General features: G+C 48.6%; 1 protein-coding gene across 1 annotated transcript in view; it reads left to right on the top strand.

The window, feature by feature from the left end:
• Positions 1-18,717, top strand: part of LOC135901221 (uncharacterized) — a 196,869-nt gene that overhangs the window by 154,114 nt on the left and 24,038 nt on the right. Inside the window, exon 6 of the mRNA XM_070521933.1 lies at positions 11,860-12,140. Within this exon, the coding sequence (XP_070378034.1) occupies positions 11,860-12,140 (281 nt within the window). The remainder of the gene's footprint in view (positions 1-11,859; positions 12,141-18,717) is intronic.

The following is an 18,717-nucleotide window of genomic DNA, read 5'->3' as shown; positions in this document are numbered from 1 at the left end:
GCGGCCAGTCCGTTGTTTCCTCTATATGGCCTTTTATGCGTCCTCAACTACACTGCAGAATTCCAGGAGTTCAGAGTAGTTCCTAGGATGCGTTCACACCAGCCAAGCGAGAGAGAGAGAGAGCGAAGCGGAGAAAGCGGAAAGCGTCTCTGCGCAGCCCGACGTCGCGCCGTTCACATTTCATGTCGCCGCTTTCGTCGCTTCTGTCGCTGCCGCCTATTCGGCTTCCAACTGCGCGCGCTGTCACGCACGTTTTCCGAGTAATGAGGTTTTCCGTTCCCTGAATTGAGCATGCATTCATCAACTCGTCAAGCGTGTGGTTGATTTTTGTTGCTACTTGTGGGAACAAGGACGATTTTGTTACCATACAACGGGCCGGTCGCATATACCAACAATAACTTTAGTCTCTGTGAAAGATAATTTCTTTCTTTTTACGCATCGAGAGAGCTTCGCCATCTGGCACGCCCGCTCTTGATAGCCGAGAGGAATACCACAAACAATATAAAACGCACTAAAATGCGCAATCTGAACACTTCGCCAAATATCATACCTCCACCAGGTCTGCACCGACGTGATTCATCACTTTCGTTGCGGTTGTGGTTAGGGTTGCCTTCACGAAAGCTCATTCATCCTTAATTGGAATGGTTGACAGGGCAGCATGTGATGTCTGCGGCTACGAAGAGAACCGCTTGTGCCACGGTGCTTGCCCTAATTAACAATGACAATGACTGTCCAAGCTACTTGAACACTGCGCCCACTGCTCGTCGTCCCACCGGCCATTGCAGACAATTTAGCATTTTTTTTTTTTGAGAACGACAGGCACGTGGCGCATTGACCGCGTTCCCCTCATTTCTATCTTTCTCTCTCACATCTTTTTAACCACCCTTTCCTTTGCCCCAACGCAGCGTAGTCCACCGGACGCTTTTATGGTCAACGTCACTGCCGTAGCTCTTTTTTCTCTCTCTTCCCCATCTTTTCTTTCTTCTTTAACAAATAATTGTTACCGTCACATACTTAAACTTTATGATATACCACGAACATTATTTCCGTAACTGTGCATGGGAAGATCCTCATTGTTTAAACGCTCTAGCGTTGCACGTGGCATTGTCAACAGCGCACTAAATTTTGCACCACTAGCGGGACTGAATCGTAAGGTTTCTTTCTTCTGCTAGTGCGTGTCTCCTTTATGGAGAAATGCAGCCACAGGGCCGACACGCGCCCGCCAGAGCCGTGGTGGCAAACACGAAACCGGACTCTCCTTCGCGCGCAGCGAGGGCACGGCGCAGCAAGGCCTGGCTTCCTACCCGCGGCGCGGGACAGTGTCGCGAACAGGGCGGCCCTTTGTCGTGCGACGGTTGTACGCAAAATGACCGCGCAGAGGTGCGGCCGGGCACGCGCATCCCGTGTGCAGAACACGCCCGACGGTCCCGGAATGGCTAAACGGCGGCGTAAAAAATAGCCGTGACGAGCGCCTAGCGGCTCATTTGACTGCGCGCTTTCGCGCCGCCGCTGGGGCCACTTACTGGCTGGGCCGCGCGCGTGACAAGGACGCGTCGACGCCGTCGATCCTCGGCCGGGCTCTCTTCGAGCCTCAGCGTGTGTCAGCGCGAGGCGGCGGGCCGAGTGACACTCCGCGGGGACCCGGCCGCGCGCCGCTGCTATACCGGGAAGGACGCCTCCAGCCTTCCGGTGTGCTGTCATGATTGTGCACGACGAATGGCACGAATCATGTCTGCGCCCGAGCCAGCCGTGCTCTCCGGCGGCCTTGGTAAGTGGACGCGCTTTCCAAAGCGTTCGGCTAGCACTGTCGGGATTAGGCCGGCCATTTAGTTTGCATACGTGAAACGGAACACTGGATTACATTGTATTAAGCCGCCGTACATCTTCAGTGGGAGCTCCGTAATTGAAATGGGCGGAGAGAGAATGAGAGAAAGGCTCCGAGGTTAACTGGGGACTGGGCCCGGTTTGGCCCCGTCGCACGCGCTGTGGTAAGACGCGCTTTGAATAACTCGACTAGGCTGCAAGCAGAGGTGAAGTCAAGCCGTTCCATACAGGACTACTTCATTTTCACGTTACAACGGCAGACAGTTGGAACGACCTGACAGGGTTACGTTCCTGCTGCATGCGCGAGCGCGCGCGTCGCCTCTATCGTGTATCCTTTCGTTTGCCACGTTGGCTGCAGCGAGACTTGACGGTGTGCTTTTGAAGTGCGAAACAGCGCCGCAAAGAGAGGGCTGACAGAGTGTCCTCAACACACTTGATGGGCGCCAGCACCGCACTTGCGCTCAACAAGGCCGCACAATGACGATTCTGGAATAGAAAAGAGATCAGAGCAAAGGGCGGTTAACCAGAGGATATATTCGGCTGGCTACCCTGAAGTGGGGAAGGGAAAAGGCGGTATGAAAGATGAGAGGAAAGAAAAGAAGGAGGTACCGACGGACAATGGAAGACTGTGTGGGGGCTGTCACACAGTCTGGAAAAAGAAGACGAGTGACTGATGCCTGCCGCTCCTCTTCAGTTTGCTATAGAATAATTAGTGCGCAAATGCTTCACGAATGCACACGCTTTGAGAATCCAAAGCTGCCAGAGGAGGCTCACTGTTTAAACAATAATTTCTGGACGATTTTACAAACTTTTCAAGCGCCGTTCAAAGAAGTGCGTTGTTTTCGCAGGCGCGTATAGAAAAGCATTTGAAAACGAGTACGCGAGCAGTTACGGCGCAGTGGCCGAGTCTGAAGCCACGTTGTGCTGCAACCCGTCGTAATGCATTAATAGAGAGGCTAGCGACAATGACTAAGTTGGAGAAAATCTGTACTATACAGGCTATTACAGGGCTATACAGGGTATTTTTTTTTTTAGCTGCACCAAAATTTTGAAAATTGCCTGCGGCGGATAGCACAATTCTAACACTTGATCTAAATTACTCAATGAGGCGGCCATTACTTATACGAGAAATCAAAATAATTAATTGAATAATTATTATAATTATGCTAATTAATGTAAAATTAATTATTTTACGGTACATATTTCTATCTACGCATTGCTGCTAGTGAGTATACAAGGAATATCGACTTAGAACGTGTTTTGAGGAATGCAGTGGTTTAGAGGTGTGCACTGTTCCACTTACTTTTAAAGAAAAACGCTGTTTTATGCATTGAAGCACGAAAGTAACTGGAACGCCAATGCATTTCATCGGACACATTGGAAATTAATATCTTGAAACTCACGTAGTCCCGAGAATTCGTTCCAAGTTGATAATCTTGCGAACACACCGGCTACAATTCGTAGACTGAAATACGTGCCGTAAATAAAGTAATTAAAGTAGAATTATTCTACTTATGTTTATTATTCAATGAAGTATTTTGATTTCTCGTAGAAGTAGCAGCCGCCTCATCGAGTAATTTAGTTCAATTATGGGTTAAAATTGTGCTGTGTGCCACGGGCAATTTCTAAAGATTTGGTGCAGCCAGAAAGAGAACACCTCGCATAGTTACAGGTCCAGTTGACGTTGTGCATGTTTTGCCGAATTGTTTTTTAGTCTGTAAATATTGCCCATAGTTCTAACGAACATCAAATGTTAGAAACGACACCCTCTTTGACTTTATGAAGTTCGACTGCTGTACGTAGCGCTACCCTGTCAAGGTGGTATACCAGAGCGGTTGACCTGTAGAGGACACAAAATGGCCGCATGAAATGCTATGATGATTTCAGAAGCATGCAGTACACACGTTGGTGACACCGGAGCTTTCGGTAATATAGGGTGATCGAAATCTCGAGGACTCCGAATTGAAGCATGCTTACTGTCGACATCAGATAGCAAGCATCGTCACTGAGCCGCACAGTTGCTGTCCCATCGCAATCCACTCATTTATCGGGACCTTTGCGATGCTGTAAAGATTGTTCCTGAAAGCTCGTTGACCTGCGGCGACTGCGAGACAAGTTTTTGTCGATCACTACAACAGGAAACTCGCAAGTGTGCACGTACGGAAGGGCACGGCATGCAGAGCGCGTGTGTATCGATTCATGTGCACCGTGTGAAAGCTATGTCAGTACTTTTAACTCGCGAGAGATGAAGGCCTGTATAGCTGACAAACAAGCTGTCAAATAGCTGTCAACACCATAGCACTGAGCAACCGCGGCGGGTGCTGCAAACCTTTACGAGTAGCGTAAAAAACATGGACTAAGAAGGAAACAAGTACACAGGACGGGCAATCGTCACAATGTGTTGCCACTCCGCCCTACAGAAGTCATGTTTCCACAACTTCTAAATAAGTTTTGCGCCGGAGATCAAGCGCTCATGGAAAAAAGTTGATTACCGCTGGCATTGAAATACAAGCGCAAGTGAACGTATCGTCCTGGAACTTACAGTGTTTGAGCGACGTAAACAAACCTTCGAAGGTGTTAGGCATCTTGTGATGCCTTACATGCACTGGGTTTCCCATAATGTTAAGATGGTAGCGAATAGGTACAGCATTACAACAGTCTTCAGCTCCCCGCAATCTAGCAAGTGTTTGTACTATGATACGCAAAGAAAAGATTCCTGTGAAACACGGCATGTCAGCTCTTTCACTAAGTGTGTTCAATGGTAGGTTTACCAGATGCCTTTGTCGTGCGGAGAAGTTTACATGGGGCAGACTACGAGAGAGCAAGAGAACATGATCTGGTGGTGCGCAGCAAAATGGGGGGGGGGGGGGGGGATGCATTACGGTGTTCATTGCATGAACTGCGGGTGTAAACCAGTGTTCAAAAACACGATTATCAAAAAAGTGGCAGATAGGCTGGAAAGGGAAGTTTATGAGGCCTATTGCATGACGCATGTCATCAGTGTCCTTGACAAAAAAAGAACTTTGTATCTTGGATGGAAAAAAAGAAACGTTGATGGTGTTTGTGTATTGCACATTCAAGCATTTCATGGTGAAATTTATTTACAATCTGTCAATTCTAGTTAAGGGGCCTGTTGATCGGCATATATACCCCCCCTTGCCAGTTTTGCTTTGCTTAGGCTTTTTCAGATAGCGCGCACGCACGTTAAAAACAAAAACAAAAACAAATCGACAAGTGCCATTTCACTGGTCTTAGTGCGTTGACAATTGATAGTTCCAAGTTATCAAACTTTTCTTGTTCACGACGAAAACGATACTATGGTAAACTTGTGTGGCACGGGTTGATGTTGTGCATATATAAGCGTCTGTAACGGCTTCTGGAATACAGCTGGAAGTTTGCGCCCGTCCTATGTGCGTGTGTCTTTCTTGGTTCATGTTTTATACGCTATTCGTCAAGGTTTTCAGGAATGTGCGCGCCGATCTCGGTGATAGTGCAATACCGGGCAAGCATTCCCAGTGGGGGTACTTTGGCAGGCTTACGCCCGTATGGGCGACAAGAATGTGTGCGCCTATCCCGGATATATTCCAATACAGGGCTTGCATTCATGTGAGTAATTTTGCTTGTGCAAATAGAATGTTTGTGTCCAAAGAGAGACCATTGCTTGTGGTAATTGGTTGTAAAAGTTACGGCAATGTCCCAGCTTTGGGCTGCCAGACAACAAAAACCCCAAATTCTCCCCGGTTTTACCCTTTATATATGACAGCCAATTTTTGCCCCCCGAACGCCCAAGACTATAAAAACGTAGAGGGGTTTGGGTGCGAGTTGGTTGGTAAGGGTCATTCATTTTAAACAGCGCCAAAAAACACGCGGAGAAGGAAGAGCAAATGGTCAGCGCTGTCCTGTGCTCTTCCTTGTCCGTATGTTTTTTGGCGCTGTTTAGAATGAGTATAAAACCTGAAAACGAAGGAATCTAGGTATGGGTCATTGGGTATGTGGCTTTGGGTTTCTGCCCAAACATACAATATGGGTGACTGGGCCGGTATGTGCCACTGAATGCCACTATAGATGTCCCCAATAGACAATTCGGGTCACTTGGTATATGGTATATTTCAATTGGGTTGCATTGGAGCAAGGGCCTGTTCTGGCCAAAGAGCGCCATTGGGTACCTGCCCGCATAAACAAGCAGGACAAGAGGTAAGTGAAGAAGTCGGCGAAAGAAGCAGCCAACTGTGCATAAAGAAGTCAAGTCGACAGTATGAGACCAGAGTGAGCGAAGTTGAACTACAGAGGTGTGAAGACGAAGCCGGCAACAGAAAATTAAGAAGTCGGCTATAAAGAAGGGCTTAAAGCTACACTATGTTTGCGTCATGTTGTACAAACATTTTTATGATTAGCATTACGCTTGCATAGCACGTGCTTTAACATTTCTACAAACATCAACGAAAGCTTCGCCTAACACAGATTTCCGTTTAAACGTAGGATCCGCCGAATTTTTTCATGTTTCAGAACTTGCTTATAAACATAGTGCTATGTCCTTCCAACATCTGTCAAAATGTTGAATGTGTAACCTGAAACTTGATGTGAAATTATTACGAAACTACGTAAACACGCAGCGAAATGAGACCCCGACAGCGCCAAAAAACACACTTCAAACAAACTTCACTTCACACTTCAAACAAACTTAAAACAAACTTCAGGACAGGTCCTCACCGCAGTGCCTTATACGGATCATGTAGGCGGCATAGAGAAAACGCTAATGGCGCACCGTACTTGCGTTGGTCCGATGCAGGTATACTGCCAGCCTTATCGACTTCTGCAGAATTGGGATTTATTACTTTGTTAGAATGTCGAAAACATTCTTAAGTGGAAATAATGCAAGAAAGTCGCAGTTTTGCCCGAAAGGCGAAGCATTGTTAGCGATAGCAAAGTATTAGACAATTACGCGAAGTAAGGTTCGTAGTTTTATCGGGAGGATAAATTGCAGTAAACACTCGCTTAATAAATAAATTAGCCAGCACGGTCCCCCGCGCGCACAGGCAAATATAAACACACATTGTTCAATGACTACTAACACTCGCTGTCACAACGCTCGCGTGATGAAGTATGCCGGCAGCGGAGAGCGAACGTTTCGTGCTGCGTTGCGCTTCCCCGCATTTCGTAAAGTTGAGGTTATACGTCCTCCAAAATTAGGCGCGCGGCCACACAGCGCGCATGAAGCCACCAGCCATCTCGGCTCGCCCTTAAAATTTGCACCCGCCGCAGGTGACCTCCAAGATACTGCTCGTACTCAGCCACGCCAAAAGCCATGCGCCGACATGGCCGGCTAAAGGAAGGCGCACGCTCACCTTCTCCCTGCCCCAGCGCGAGCCTGATCACGTGACCTCCAACACTGGGCGCGTGGAAAAACGACGCGCATCAGGCCGCCACCCTTCTTGGCTCACCTTTAGCCGCTTTCTCTCGCACCCGCAGCGTACGGTGCGAGGGCCGCGACAGCATCTTTTCGCACATGGACTTTATGCGGCACATCACGGCGAAGGCGAAAATTCTCCTGCAGTATCCATGTAATTGTTATAGCATTAAAATTTGGAAGAAACAAGGTCTGTTGGCAAGAGTAAAGAACTTTGCAAGGTAACTGCTATAAATTTGCAGCTGCCCTAACAGCGGAGCTTAAAAATGAAAAAAAGGGAATGGATCGAAGTGTCTTAAGATAGAAATGGCGAGTATCGATCGGATGTATACAATTAATCCGCTAGTATCCTGCATCGGTATCTCTAATACTTATCGCCTTGGTATCTTGTATATGATACAATTTGAATGTGTCTTTGCCCAGTCATGGCGGTAAGCCCAGTCACGCAAGGCGCAACGCAGAGCAAGAGCACCTACTTTTGGGCTAGTTGGTCACGCATAGCAGGTCACGGTCAAGCGCGCACAAACAAGGACAAAGTGAGCAGTAGACAACACGCGCTTATTTCCAACTGATCGCGTATTTACAAAATTGCATCACATGAACACTTTCCTTCACGACGTCGCAAGAACGAAATGCCGACATCAGGTGGCCATACTCAGAGACTTTGCTTCTTTGGACGACAGAAAAACAGAAGGTGCGCTGACATGCAGCACACCCGCGTTTCTAATGCAATCTGCTTCAATTATCTTATTTCCCTAAGATCCGGATTCTTATTTTTGGCTACTATCTTACATATGTTGAACAAGGGTCTACATGGCTTCTTGTTCTTTATTCCCCAGTCATGACAATGCACAGAAAGCTTCCCATCGCGATAATTCCCCACCTTCCTCCTGTGTTCTAGAAGTCTTTCATTCAGACTCCTTCGTCTGACCGATATAGCTTGTACCACACGAAAAGGGAACTTCATATATACGACGCCAGACACACACGTTACAAAAGGATAACGAAGTTTGACAGTGCACGGCTCTTTCTTTTCTTGGAAAGGATTAGTCATTTCCATAGCTCAGTTTCCCTAGCTTCTAAGAGGCGGAAAGCACTACTCTGATATTGCTACGATTTCCTATCTTTTTTAGGCGGTGCGAGGTATTGTGCATGAATAGAATTACTTTAGTGCAGAATCTATTTTCTTCTTGAAAGCATCTTTCATTTTTTTCCATTTTTTTTTCAACTTTCCCTCATCTATAGATACCGAGAACACTGTCAGGATACCCTGCTGACAAAAGTCGTGTCACTTGCCTTTTGAAACTCCTTGCCATGGAAAACAAGATTTCTTCAGGGCGTTATCTAAGCGCTGTCCAGCTATTGCTCTTTTAACAATTTCGAATGGGATGAATGATAAGGTAACAGGGGTTGACATGCCCTTGGATGGTACTCCCAGCACACATGATTGTTAGTGAAATATACGATTGTAAATACACGAGTGTAAATACATGATCAGTTGGAAGTAAGCGCTTGTGTTGTCTACTTCTCACTTTGTCCTTGTTTGTGCGCGCTTGACCGTGATCTGCAGCGCAGAGCAGTCCTGTAATTGCATACGCGAGCTGCAACGCCGAGGCCAAGTTTTTTTTTTCCTTTCCAAGAGCGAAGCGACAACAGCGATGCTGCATTATGCTCGTGTACATCATTAGCTTTGAAGATGTCTATTATCTCATGATATTTTTTTGCTTGTCATTGCATCGTTTGTAGTATGCCTGTTCAGTTATTTTTATATCTTTTGCGACAGGTTTTCTTTTCTGTGCTTTATACACTTCTCGCAGTGACGCACTTAGCTTGTCTTGGTGCATTTCATTCTTCTCTTTTCGTAGTGCATAAGTTTACCTATAATGGGGGTTGGGGGGGGGGGTTCGTTCCTTCCTGCACATGTATTGTTTAGGAGTGTACGTACCTGCTCACTTGCTGTCGGACTCTGTAGGGGGCCTTGGTCTCGTCAAGCTGCGGCTTTCAGCTCTTCATGCGTTAGCCACATAACTGTCATGGATAAATAAAGGTTTCTTTGATTGATTCATTGACTGATTCCGCACAGTGTTTGTTGACTAAAGGTCCTGCTGCACTATCAGGCGAACTATTGCCCTTAGTCACACCCTCCGATGCTACCTTATGTATATGCACTGTGTGTCTCGACATGGCAAGTAAATAAAGCATGCTTGTTTATAGCAGGGCTTCTTAGCAGCGACGTCAGTAAGATCAGCAGAAATAACCTAAGCGTTTCCGCGCTGTTCTCTAAATGAGGCGGAGAGCGTCCAAGCCTGTGTGCCATCTAACAGGGGTATACCGGTAACCTGAATGGATGTATACGTCGCGTTGCCCATTGATCTTTTGTTACGTCAGACGCATACGACATAGTGGCCCTGCTTCATCAGCTATCATCAACCGACCGAAATCTGTTTACATGCGGCAGACAGACGTCTCGGCTTCTCATCGGCAAGACTACTGGCAACACGCCTCCACATAGCGCATCCACCACGCCCAGAGTTCATCGACGATAGTCTCTCGCCTGTCAGCGCTTCCACTTGTGACGCGAACGGCCAATGGCCCCAGCATCGCTCAGGAAGCCACCAAATCGTTCATTCGGGGTGCGGCGAATCTTTTGTTTTTCAAGCGAAGCAGACGCCGCGTCCTTTTCTCCTCTTTTGACCCGCGATTTCGGCACGCCGCGTGTGCCTCGCCCCTTTCTCGCCGTGTTGTACGCTGTTCCATCGCATCGTCGTCACTCTCGTCTCCGGCGCCGCTGCATCGGTGACAGTTTCCGGTAATCAGCGCCAGTCGAGATGCGAACACGCCGCGCGTGGGAAGCCGCGGGGAAGGGAAAGCGCGCCCGGCGCCGAAGCGGGCCGCCAGTTTTGCGTCGTCTGTCTCAAAAATCATTCATCCAGGCCGCGCCAGCGGCGAACAGGTGTCTCCTGCGGGGCACGCAGACTTAACCTGTCCATGGGCGCGGGAAGACAAAGGGACGCCCCGCTCCCCGCGGCGGTGACGCTGCGCAGCGTTTACCCCCTTCAGCTGTTTCCCACGGCGCGCCGGAATCCTCGCCGCGCGAGGTCTTTGCCTTTGTGCCGCTACAGCTCTGTGACACGCCTCGGGAACAGGGAAACGTATCACGGGGCCAAGCGGGGCACCTGACTCCGACAACACGCCGTGTTGCCTTAGCGCGCCTTCGATGTTTTGTGTTTTGCCGCACCGCGATCGTGCTGCACAGAGCACGCTACATTCCAGCTCTAGAAGTAAGACTCGAGTTTTCATTCACTTCTCGCTCAAACGGCCAGCAAAGGGCTCTCAGGCACTTGGCATTAAAGTGCTTCCGCATTGTATACATGCAGTTGCCATGAAAAAGCCCTAACCAACGTTGTTCGTTGTGTCATCCGGGCATGCTGCTTCCCTCGTGATTCTAAAACAGACACTGTCTCAATTAGTGTAATGGTTGTTCAGCTCGTGACCAAATATGGGCCGAACGGGTCTTTTTCCGTGGCCTTCAGAGCGCTTGTAAGTCAACTTGCAAGTGTACTCTATGTTCCTCGGTATGTTTCTCCGCCCGTAGCAGCTTCGTTCTTTATTCGTATTTAGTCTGCAACGAAGGTGGACGTGGTGTTGAATTCACGAGAGGGTAAAACTTCTGTCACACCCGAATAGAACGAATTCGAAATGAGGTAATTATTCTCTATATCGAACACGCAAAACGTACCGACCGATAATCATGTAAAATGGCTCCCTCATAACGAAATAAGCATTGGATGTATCGAACGCGGGGTATGTTCTGCCAGCGTCATAAGGTCGCTTGCGTACAGTGAACTCAGATTTCAGGGTAATTCCTTTTTATTTTTTTCCCCACTGCATACATGACGCCATTTCTAGTGACACTGGGAAGCACTTCAAGGCACAAGGCAAAATTACTGCAAGGCAAGGAAACGCGAAAACTACTGCCTAGTACGCATATTTCTATGGCAGTGTTAAGCGACAAATCAAACCGCCTGCTTGTAATAATTTCCTTGTACCAAAACTTTGATGCAGGTTTGACAACCGCGCGCGGTTGAGATTGATCTCGAGCCTTACACTATAGCATATCTGTAACTACCGACGAAAGAAATGTGATTTCCAAGCTGATGCACACACATGTTGAATTGTGTGCCTCATTCAAGAGGTCACATATGTTCAATACGGAGCTATGGGAAAGTATCATGAACAATAGCGACCATTACGCTGGAACAAATGTGAACGCCAAATCACATTTAGAAAGCACATTATTAGCCAAATTGGAAAAGTCGACATTCGTGACCAAACGTGCCGACGACTTCTGACAGCAGGAATTAGAAACGCTTGCTGTAGCTGAGGGTGGTCGATGTTCGTGGTCCCTTCAGTGATTGGGCTGAAATGCAGGGCGCGTTCAATTATTCTGCGGCAAACGATTTCTGCGATGGCTAAATAAATTCTGGGGGGCGTTAAATGGACGATGAGCTGCATGCAATATAGTAGACGCAGCGTCTTTGCTGTGATTCCTTTCTCCCCCCCCCCTTCTTTTTTTTCTCTCCGTCAACCGTGCCCGAGCGGCCAGTTCATCGGTATTCTCTGTGCAGGCCTCCCGCTGGCGTCTACCCCCTCACGCCGCACGCACGTGGTCCGGTGGGCGGCGCATGGCGGTCGGCAGCGTCGACGGCGGCGCTTTCACTGCGGCCGCGCGCGCTGGCTCGTAATCTCCCGAGAGGTGCTAATGGCATTAGCCGTTCCCAGAAGGCCTCGTCGGCGACCCCGTGCGCGGGCCGTGATTTAGGTGCGCCCCGCCCCTCCGCCGAGCGGCCGCTGGCCTTCCGGCTTCGATTGACAGCTTTACAGTGGCTCGTCACCAGTGGGACCCGCGGTAAGCGAGCGGGAAGTGGAGGCAGCGCTCCCTACAGCATCCCCCCCCCCTCCACCCTTTTATTTTTCTCCTCTTTTTTGCCTTTGCGTATGTGCCCCCGTGCTCGTAAAGGCCGCGAAACCCCGTTTTGCAAACACTTGGCTTCCTTGTGGCATAAATTGCGCACTTTATGTTTCCCGAGAGCAAGAAGCGAAATTAAGGCGCCGCGAGGATCGAGAGCGGTCTCGAAACGGAAGTTCTTTGGGTCGCGCTGGCGTAGCCGGTAACCGCAGCTGTGCCGTGCGCCATCATTGCGCGATGGTGGGCGCGGGGGGAGGCCCGATGACAGGGTGCTCGATCACCTTGGCCGCCGAAGCTGGAGCTCCGGAGCGATGCGTCCGGCGTCGTCCGGCGCTTGGCGTCCAATGCCACGGTACATGGTTGTTGTTGGTTCAGGTTGGCAGTAAGGAAATTTGAAGGAGTTTGATGGTTTTGTTAGTTTCATGGGGTGAATACAAAAGTGACCGTAGTTTCTGTTGGTGCATTGTAACGCGACATTCAGCGGCACACGATGATTGTCATATACACGTACTTTTTACACATTAATCAAGAAATTGAAGACCACACGCTTATAATGCAAAGGATGCGTTCTGATTGCCTTTCTTCTACGTATATCGTTTTTAATATGCACTGCTATGTATCAATGAGAGTACTTGTACCCATTAAAGTAATTGTTTACCACCGAGCATAATAAAAAAAATATTATTTTCATTAAACGAATATAAAAAAGTCAGAACAGCTCAAAAGTCCTTGCATGAATACTTGAAGAGTAGTTTTCACTCCTCCTGTTCCTACACAATAACGCCCTCGAAAGTGCATCTCTCTCTATTCCGCTCCGTCTGTGAAAACCAACTAAACGTTGCTCAGCGTGTCCGATAGCTCGCCTTCGCTGAACTATAATAACTGAATGCAAATAGGCGGTGTTTGAAATGCATTGGACATGTTGTCCAAACGAGCTTGTTGCCGGGAAAGTTGGACTTTTATACGGAAGGCATCGTAGCGCGTATTTCATGGTACGAACTATATAAGGAAGATCAGACTACGCAGGTCTGCGGGACAGTGCCCGTGCTGTCCAGTCTTCTATACTTAGTGTTCGACTAATCTTCGTTACGATCTCTTCCCAAACGAACGTGTCGCCGCTGCCTGCGGTGACATCAGTCAATGCTTCGGATGCCAACAAATTTTTCGTAGTTCGCTCTTGCCCGTTTGCAAATTTTACGTAACCGAACAAACTTGGCTTTTGCTATGTATTTTAATTGGTCCACACAATGTGCTGCCTGTCGGCAACAGTGACGACCGGACTATGCGAAAACCGCGTCTTCCGCTACCACGTCACTGCAAGCTGCCGCACGCCAGCAGCAGAAATTTATTTGGCCTCAAGCAAGCAAAGCTAAAGTCAAGCAAGGCTGAATAACAGCAGCACGTGTGTATCGTTTCTTAAGCTCATTTACTGCCACAAGTATACGCCACGGCAGGTTTTCTTTCGTTAGAATCGTTTGTCGATAACCAGCCGTCTTTGCTAATACAGTATGCTCTCTACAAAGGTTGACCAGGCGCTTATTCTTGCAAAACGCACTAACGCACGAACTGCTTCTTGAACGCGGTTCCAGCTTCTTTGGCTTCCCGTTGACAGTAAAAAGGGCGGGTTCAGTTCGTTTACTTGAACCGTAACTAACAGCCGGATGTGCTTCATGTGAAGCGGATCCATGGAGTGAATGGTTTGCAGTATACATAGCATCAATCCTTGCCAATCCTTTCCAAGTATACATAGGTCGCAAAAGGGGTATAGTTGACGTTAACGCTTCGAAAAACAAATTATTCGAGTCATTTTCCTCGGCTTCTAACTAATTATAACGCCAGTGCAGAATTTTGGCAACTGTCCAATCACTTCCGCGTTTGAGGTGCAACGCTATACAGAAGGAGCCAACGAGAGAATGCGCAAGGAGACATGCGCCGAGGCTTGCGTCGACAGGTTGCGTGCTCTACGTACACGTATATAATCTCGCCGTTTACCGTCTCAAGGACGTCGGCTATTTAGTGTATAGTACACGTCTGAATCTCGCCGTTTACCGTCTCAAGGACGTCGGCTATTTGGTGTATAGTACACGTCTGAGGTAACTGTTGGGAAACAAGGGTATCAAGGAGCTCGCCTCGATCGAAACGAAAATCCTTGGGAATAGACAAAGGGTTTGGGTTCACTTCACTCATAGTTTGTGAGAGTTCGTTGTTATTGGCCTGCGGTATTTATGAGCTTTATGAGTGGGACCCCCGGAAAGCTGCAAAACAGATTGTAATGACTGGTGCCCACCAATGGTGACAGCGAACGTGATGATAGCGAAGGCGACAGGCCAATAACAATCAACTCTCACTAACTATATATGAGCGAAGTGCACCCAGTCCCTGCGTCTGTATTCCCACATCTTCTGTAAGACCGATTCGTAAGGTCGTTCTAAGATCGATTTGTAAGAAATGCTGCTCATTACCGCCTTCGCCATTATGTTCGCTATCACTATGGGCCAGAGACTATTCTTTTAACGTACCGCACTCTACAGAGTATATACGAACTGCTTTGTGAATAATGGTCCCCCCCTTCCCGCTTTTTTCTTTTCTTTTTTTTCTTTCTTCGACTTGAATGAAGTGACTGTAACACTTTCCGACTGCAACGCATTCGTGGTAGCTCCAGCGAGGTGCTACGCGATACGACTGCGAAGCGCGCTGCTCGGCTGAGACCCCGTGGCTGCGACGGAGAGCGCACGGCTGCCCGCGTGCGCGGGGCGAGCCATCGCGTGAGCAGTGGCCACAGCGCGCGCAGCGCCGTAAATCAGCGAGCTCGCGGGCGAAGCACGGGCTCGGCTGCTACCTCGGGCGCTACATCACGATCGCAGCATGCAATGTTTGCACAGCTTCGAAAATGGTCTCCCGATCCAGGCCGCCTGGCGCGATGTCGGTCGATTCCGCGAACGCGCCCATCGCGCGCCGTCCGGCGGGAGCCGCGCCGGGGGACGAAGCTGGCTCGGCCATTCGGCGTGCGCTTGAGTTATGCGTCTGACGATGCCGGCGGCTGCCGGCGCGACATTGAATTGCGACGCGTCCGCCTTTTCTTTTCCGAGTGCCTCTTGCCACGAACAAGCGCGCGCGCACGCCGAACGATATACGAGTCCTGTTACACCCTGTTGCGCCGGGGTCGCGCGATCGGGCCGCCCGAGTTTCTTCGACTCGCATTTCTGCTTCTTCTTTGCCGGCGCACGCGGCATCGTACGCGCAGCGAGTGCGACTGCCACCGATCTGTTTGGCCTAGCTGGCCCGGGCTTTTTCTCTTCGCCCCGCGGCGTTGGTGATCGAATAAACGAAGTTGTCTATAGAGCAACTTAATCGTGCGTGACGCGGGGCACGTTGCGTGTCCGTGTATACTGCGGTAGGTGGCGTAAGCTTTTTGTGAAGCGCATTATCGACCGTCGCCATCAGCTACAATGTCTTTTGCTACACCTGGCAGCGCTTGAGCCGTTCAACTTTGAGGCTGTGGGAACGCTGACAGTGTAGCGTTTACAACAACTATAACGCTAATATGCCAAACATTATTTTACTGTAAGTGATTTATCTTTGTCAAATGCGAGAATGACCTTGAATTTCCACCATTGTACACCTCTATGGCATGTTTGGCTTCCACCGAACATGCGCTGCTGTAATAAGAATGCTGCCATATTAGATGACGTCACGGTCGTGCTATAGATGCTGAAGAAATCATCTGTGCATCATGGTGTATCAGCGCTACGAAACTAACTGAACGAAATGAAGTCGTACACATAGCGAATGCTTCCGATTTAACTTTACTGCGGAAGTGCTAGAATGGCAAAGCATACGAAACGCATTTGCAGAAAGATGACACCAGTAGGCGGAATGCACCACGAAACGAATAAGTAGAACCCTATACATATAGGCATCAAGCACACTTTGTCGTCGTTAACAGCATGGCACATTGGCGCCAGCCTTTCCGGAAGAAAAAAATAAAATGTAAATCATTAGACACGCTTCATATCCCCGCACTTCGCTCAGGCGGTGGAACTGGATTACGTGCAGCACCCCCGGAGTCTTTTCTTGCATCCGTTCTTTGTCTTCCCCTAATGTGTCACACCGGACTTGACAATACTCTCGGGCGCCACCGTTTTCCAAAGAAGGCACACCTCCTTGAGGTGCTCCACTGGTCCTTTCATGTTGGACGCCGCCTGGACCTCAAATGACTTCTCGAAGATTGCGCTAATACAGGTAAACAACAGTGTCTCACTGTAACTAGTTTGGGACGTGCCGAAGCATAGTTAGCTCTCACCCACTCCCTCTCAGAGAGAGAGAGAGGGAAATAGAAGACAGGAAAGGCAGGGAGGTTAACCAGACGCACGTCCGGTTTGCTACCCTGCACTGGGGGAAGAAGGCATGGGGATGAAGAGAGAGAGAGCACAGTTTCGCGCACAGTGGAAGGTTCGCACCGAGTCTACACATGGTGCCCAAGACCTGTCGACTTGAGGTATTTCAACAACGCTTTCATGGCTTTCTGTGCCATCGACGCGTACGGCCAGGGTCCAAGAATCTTCATTACGGAAAATGGTGTAGAGTCCAGCTGGTTCAGTGCTGTCCGGAGAACTTCGCGCTCGACGTCGTATTGGGTACAGATACATAGGATGTATTCAATCGTTTCTGTGGTTCCGCAAGAGTCGCACATGGGCGCATTCCCCATTCCAATGCGGAACGTGTAGGCCCCCGTAAGTGCCACCCCGAGCTGCAGAGGCGGCACAATACTGTCGCCTCAGAGCGGGAAATTCTTTATGGCACTTGTAGCTTTAAGGATGGATCAAACCTATGAAGATGACACTTCGGGAGGTTGCAAAGCTGCAGAGATGACCGGGTGGCAGGGTTACGTTTCTGGAGATTGCTCTATATATAGCTTTGGAATACGCATACATGCCGTCAGTGCGATCAATGTATGTTCTCTTAGGTTTAACGAACTTCGTGTATACGTCATTTAATTTAATTTCATCACTTCGATCATAAGTTCATCTCTATAAGTATCAACTACGTTCCGAGTACATAATTAAGGTTCCCTATGTTCCATAATAGAACGGTGGTTTAATGCCTGTGGTGGACCACGCTAAGGAATGCAACTTAGACCGAACTGTATGCATTTGCGACGTAGCGTGATTTTACCTGATGACGCTGCACTTCCTGGTCGAAACCGATCTAAGGCCTCACCTGCACGCACACGTGATGTAACGTCATCCACTCTTCAAGAGGTCTTTCCGTATACCATGAAGTCGAACTTTAAATGTTTTCGGGCGCAGATGTCGTAGGCGTGTTCCGAGGATTTACGTGCGGTATATACGACCCCTTGAAAGGCAACTGCCTCGTTGGAATTGTATGTGACCGTACGTGCACGCTCGTCGAATGCCCATTTTCTGAATGATGCAGCAGCTATCGCGCCGCCAAGCAAGGCGATTGGAAAGTTAGTTACGTACAACGCAAAATGAAATAAGAAGGGCAGAAAGTGAGTCAAGTCACATATATCTTTCTTTCTGTCCTGCTTGCATTTTGCACAGTACACATTAGTTGTTCAGTATGAACCCCAGCTACTCCGCAACAGAGTGCTTCTGCGATACGAACTCACGGTTCAGCCCCCACTGTCTCTCTTTCTTCTTATTTAGGCGGGAGATTCAGACATGATTCACATACGAAGGCTGTCAGAGTAATCTACAACAAACCTAGTGGTTACCTGACTGCGGAGCTTTTCTCTGAAGCCAAAATCCTTGAGCTATTTTCCTTCTATTATTTGTGACTCGCTGTATACCGTACAAACGTGAACTAACCAGAAATAATAATGTAACAGCTCTTCGCGGCACTGCAGTAATCATCAACCGTGCCGAAGCCATAAGTTCCGTACCCTGTCGCAGTTATTTGTAGTGGTAGAAGCGACATGGGGTTGCTGTGTAGGAAGGTAGTGGCACGGCACCACGACTTTCATATGCCATGCCACGACCTTCCTGGACATGTTCATAGTAATCAGAATGGTTGCTTATATTTGAAAACTTGTGCCAGATCGAGTGTAGCCAATTTTCTTAATTAGTTATTCTTCTTACTGTTATAGTGAACCGCACTCCATGTATATTTTTATTCTATGGTCGCATGTGGAATCGTTTTCTTCGTGCTTTTTTTTTTGAGAAAGTTGCCAAAACACGGGACGCCGTTTTTTGCTTTTTCTGAAAATATTTCGACCCGTATGAATGGATTTGTTCTATTTGTTGTATTCTTGCCGAAGAACCTATAGCGCTTGGAGGCCCATCACATTTTCTCTTGGCGCCCCTACACTCTTCTGAGCGAAAAAAAAGAAAGGTTAATTAATTAATTAATTATCAATATGTTTTCACGTTGGCCGTGTTACGTTTCGCCTGTGACGCGCGGTGTGGCCGGCGCGGATTCAACGGACGCCGGGGCTTCGTTCAAAGCGGCGGACATTTTGGCCCGTTAGGAGCGGCCGCGACGCATCCCCGCCGAG

This window comes from Dermacentor albipictus, chromosome 1, assembly GCF_038994185.2.
Source record: "Dermacentor albipictus isolate Rhodes 1998 colony chromosome 1, USDA_Dalb.pri_finalv2, whole genome shotgun sequence".
Taxonomy (NCBI): domain Eukaryota; kingdom Metazoa; phylum Arthropoda; class Arachnida; order Ixodida; family Ixodidae; genus Dermacentor; species Dermacentor albipictus.
Note: the sequence above shows the minus strand (reverse complement) of the source record. Positions and strands in the feature narration are given on the sequence as shown.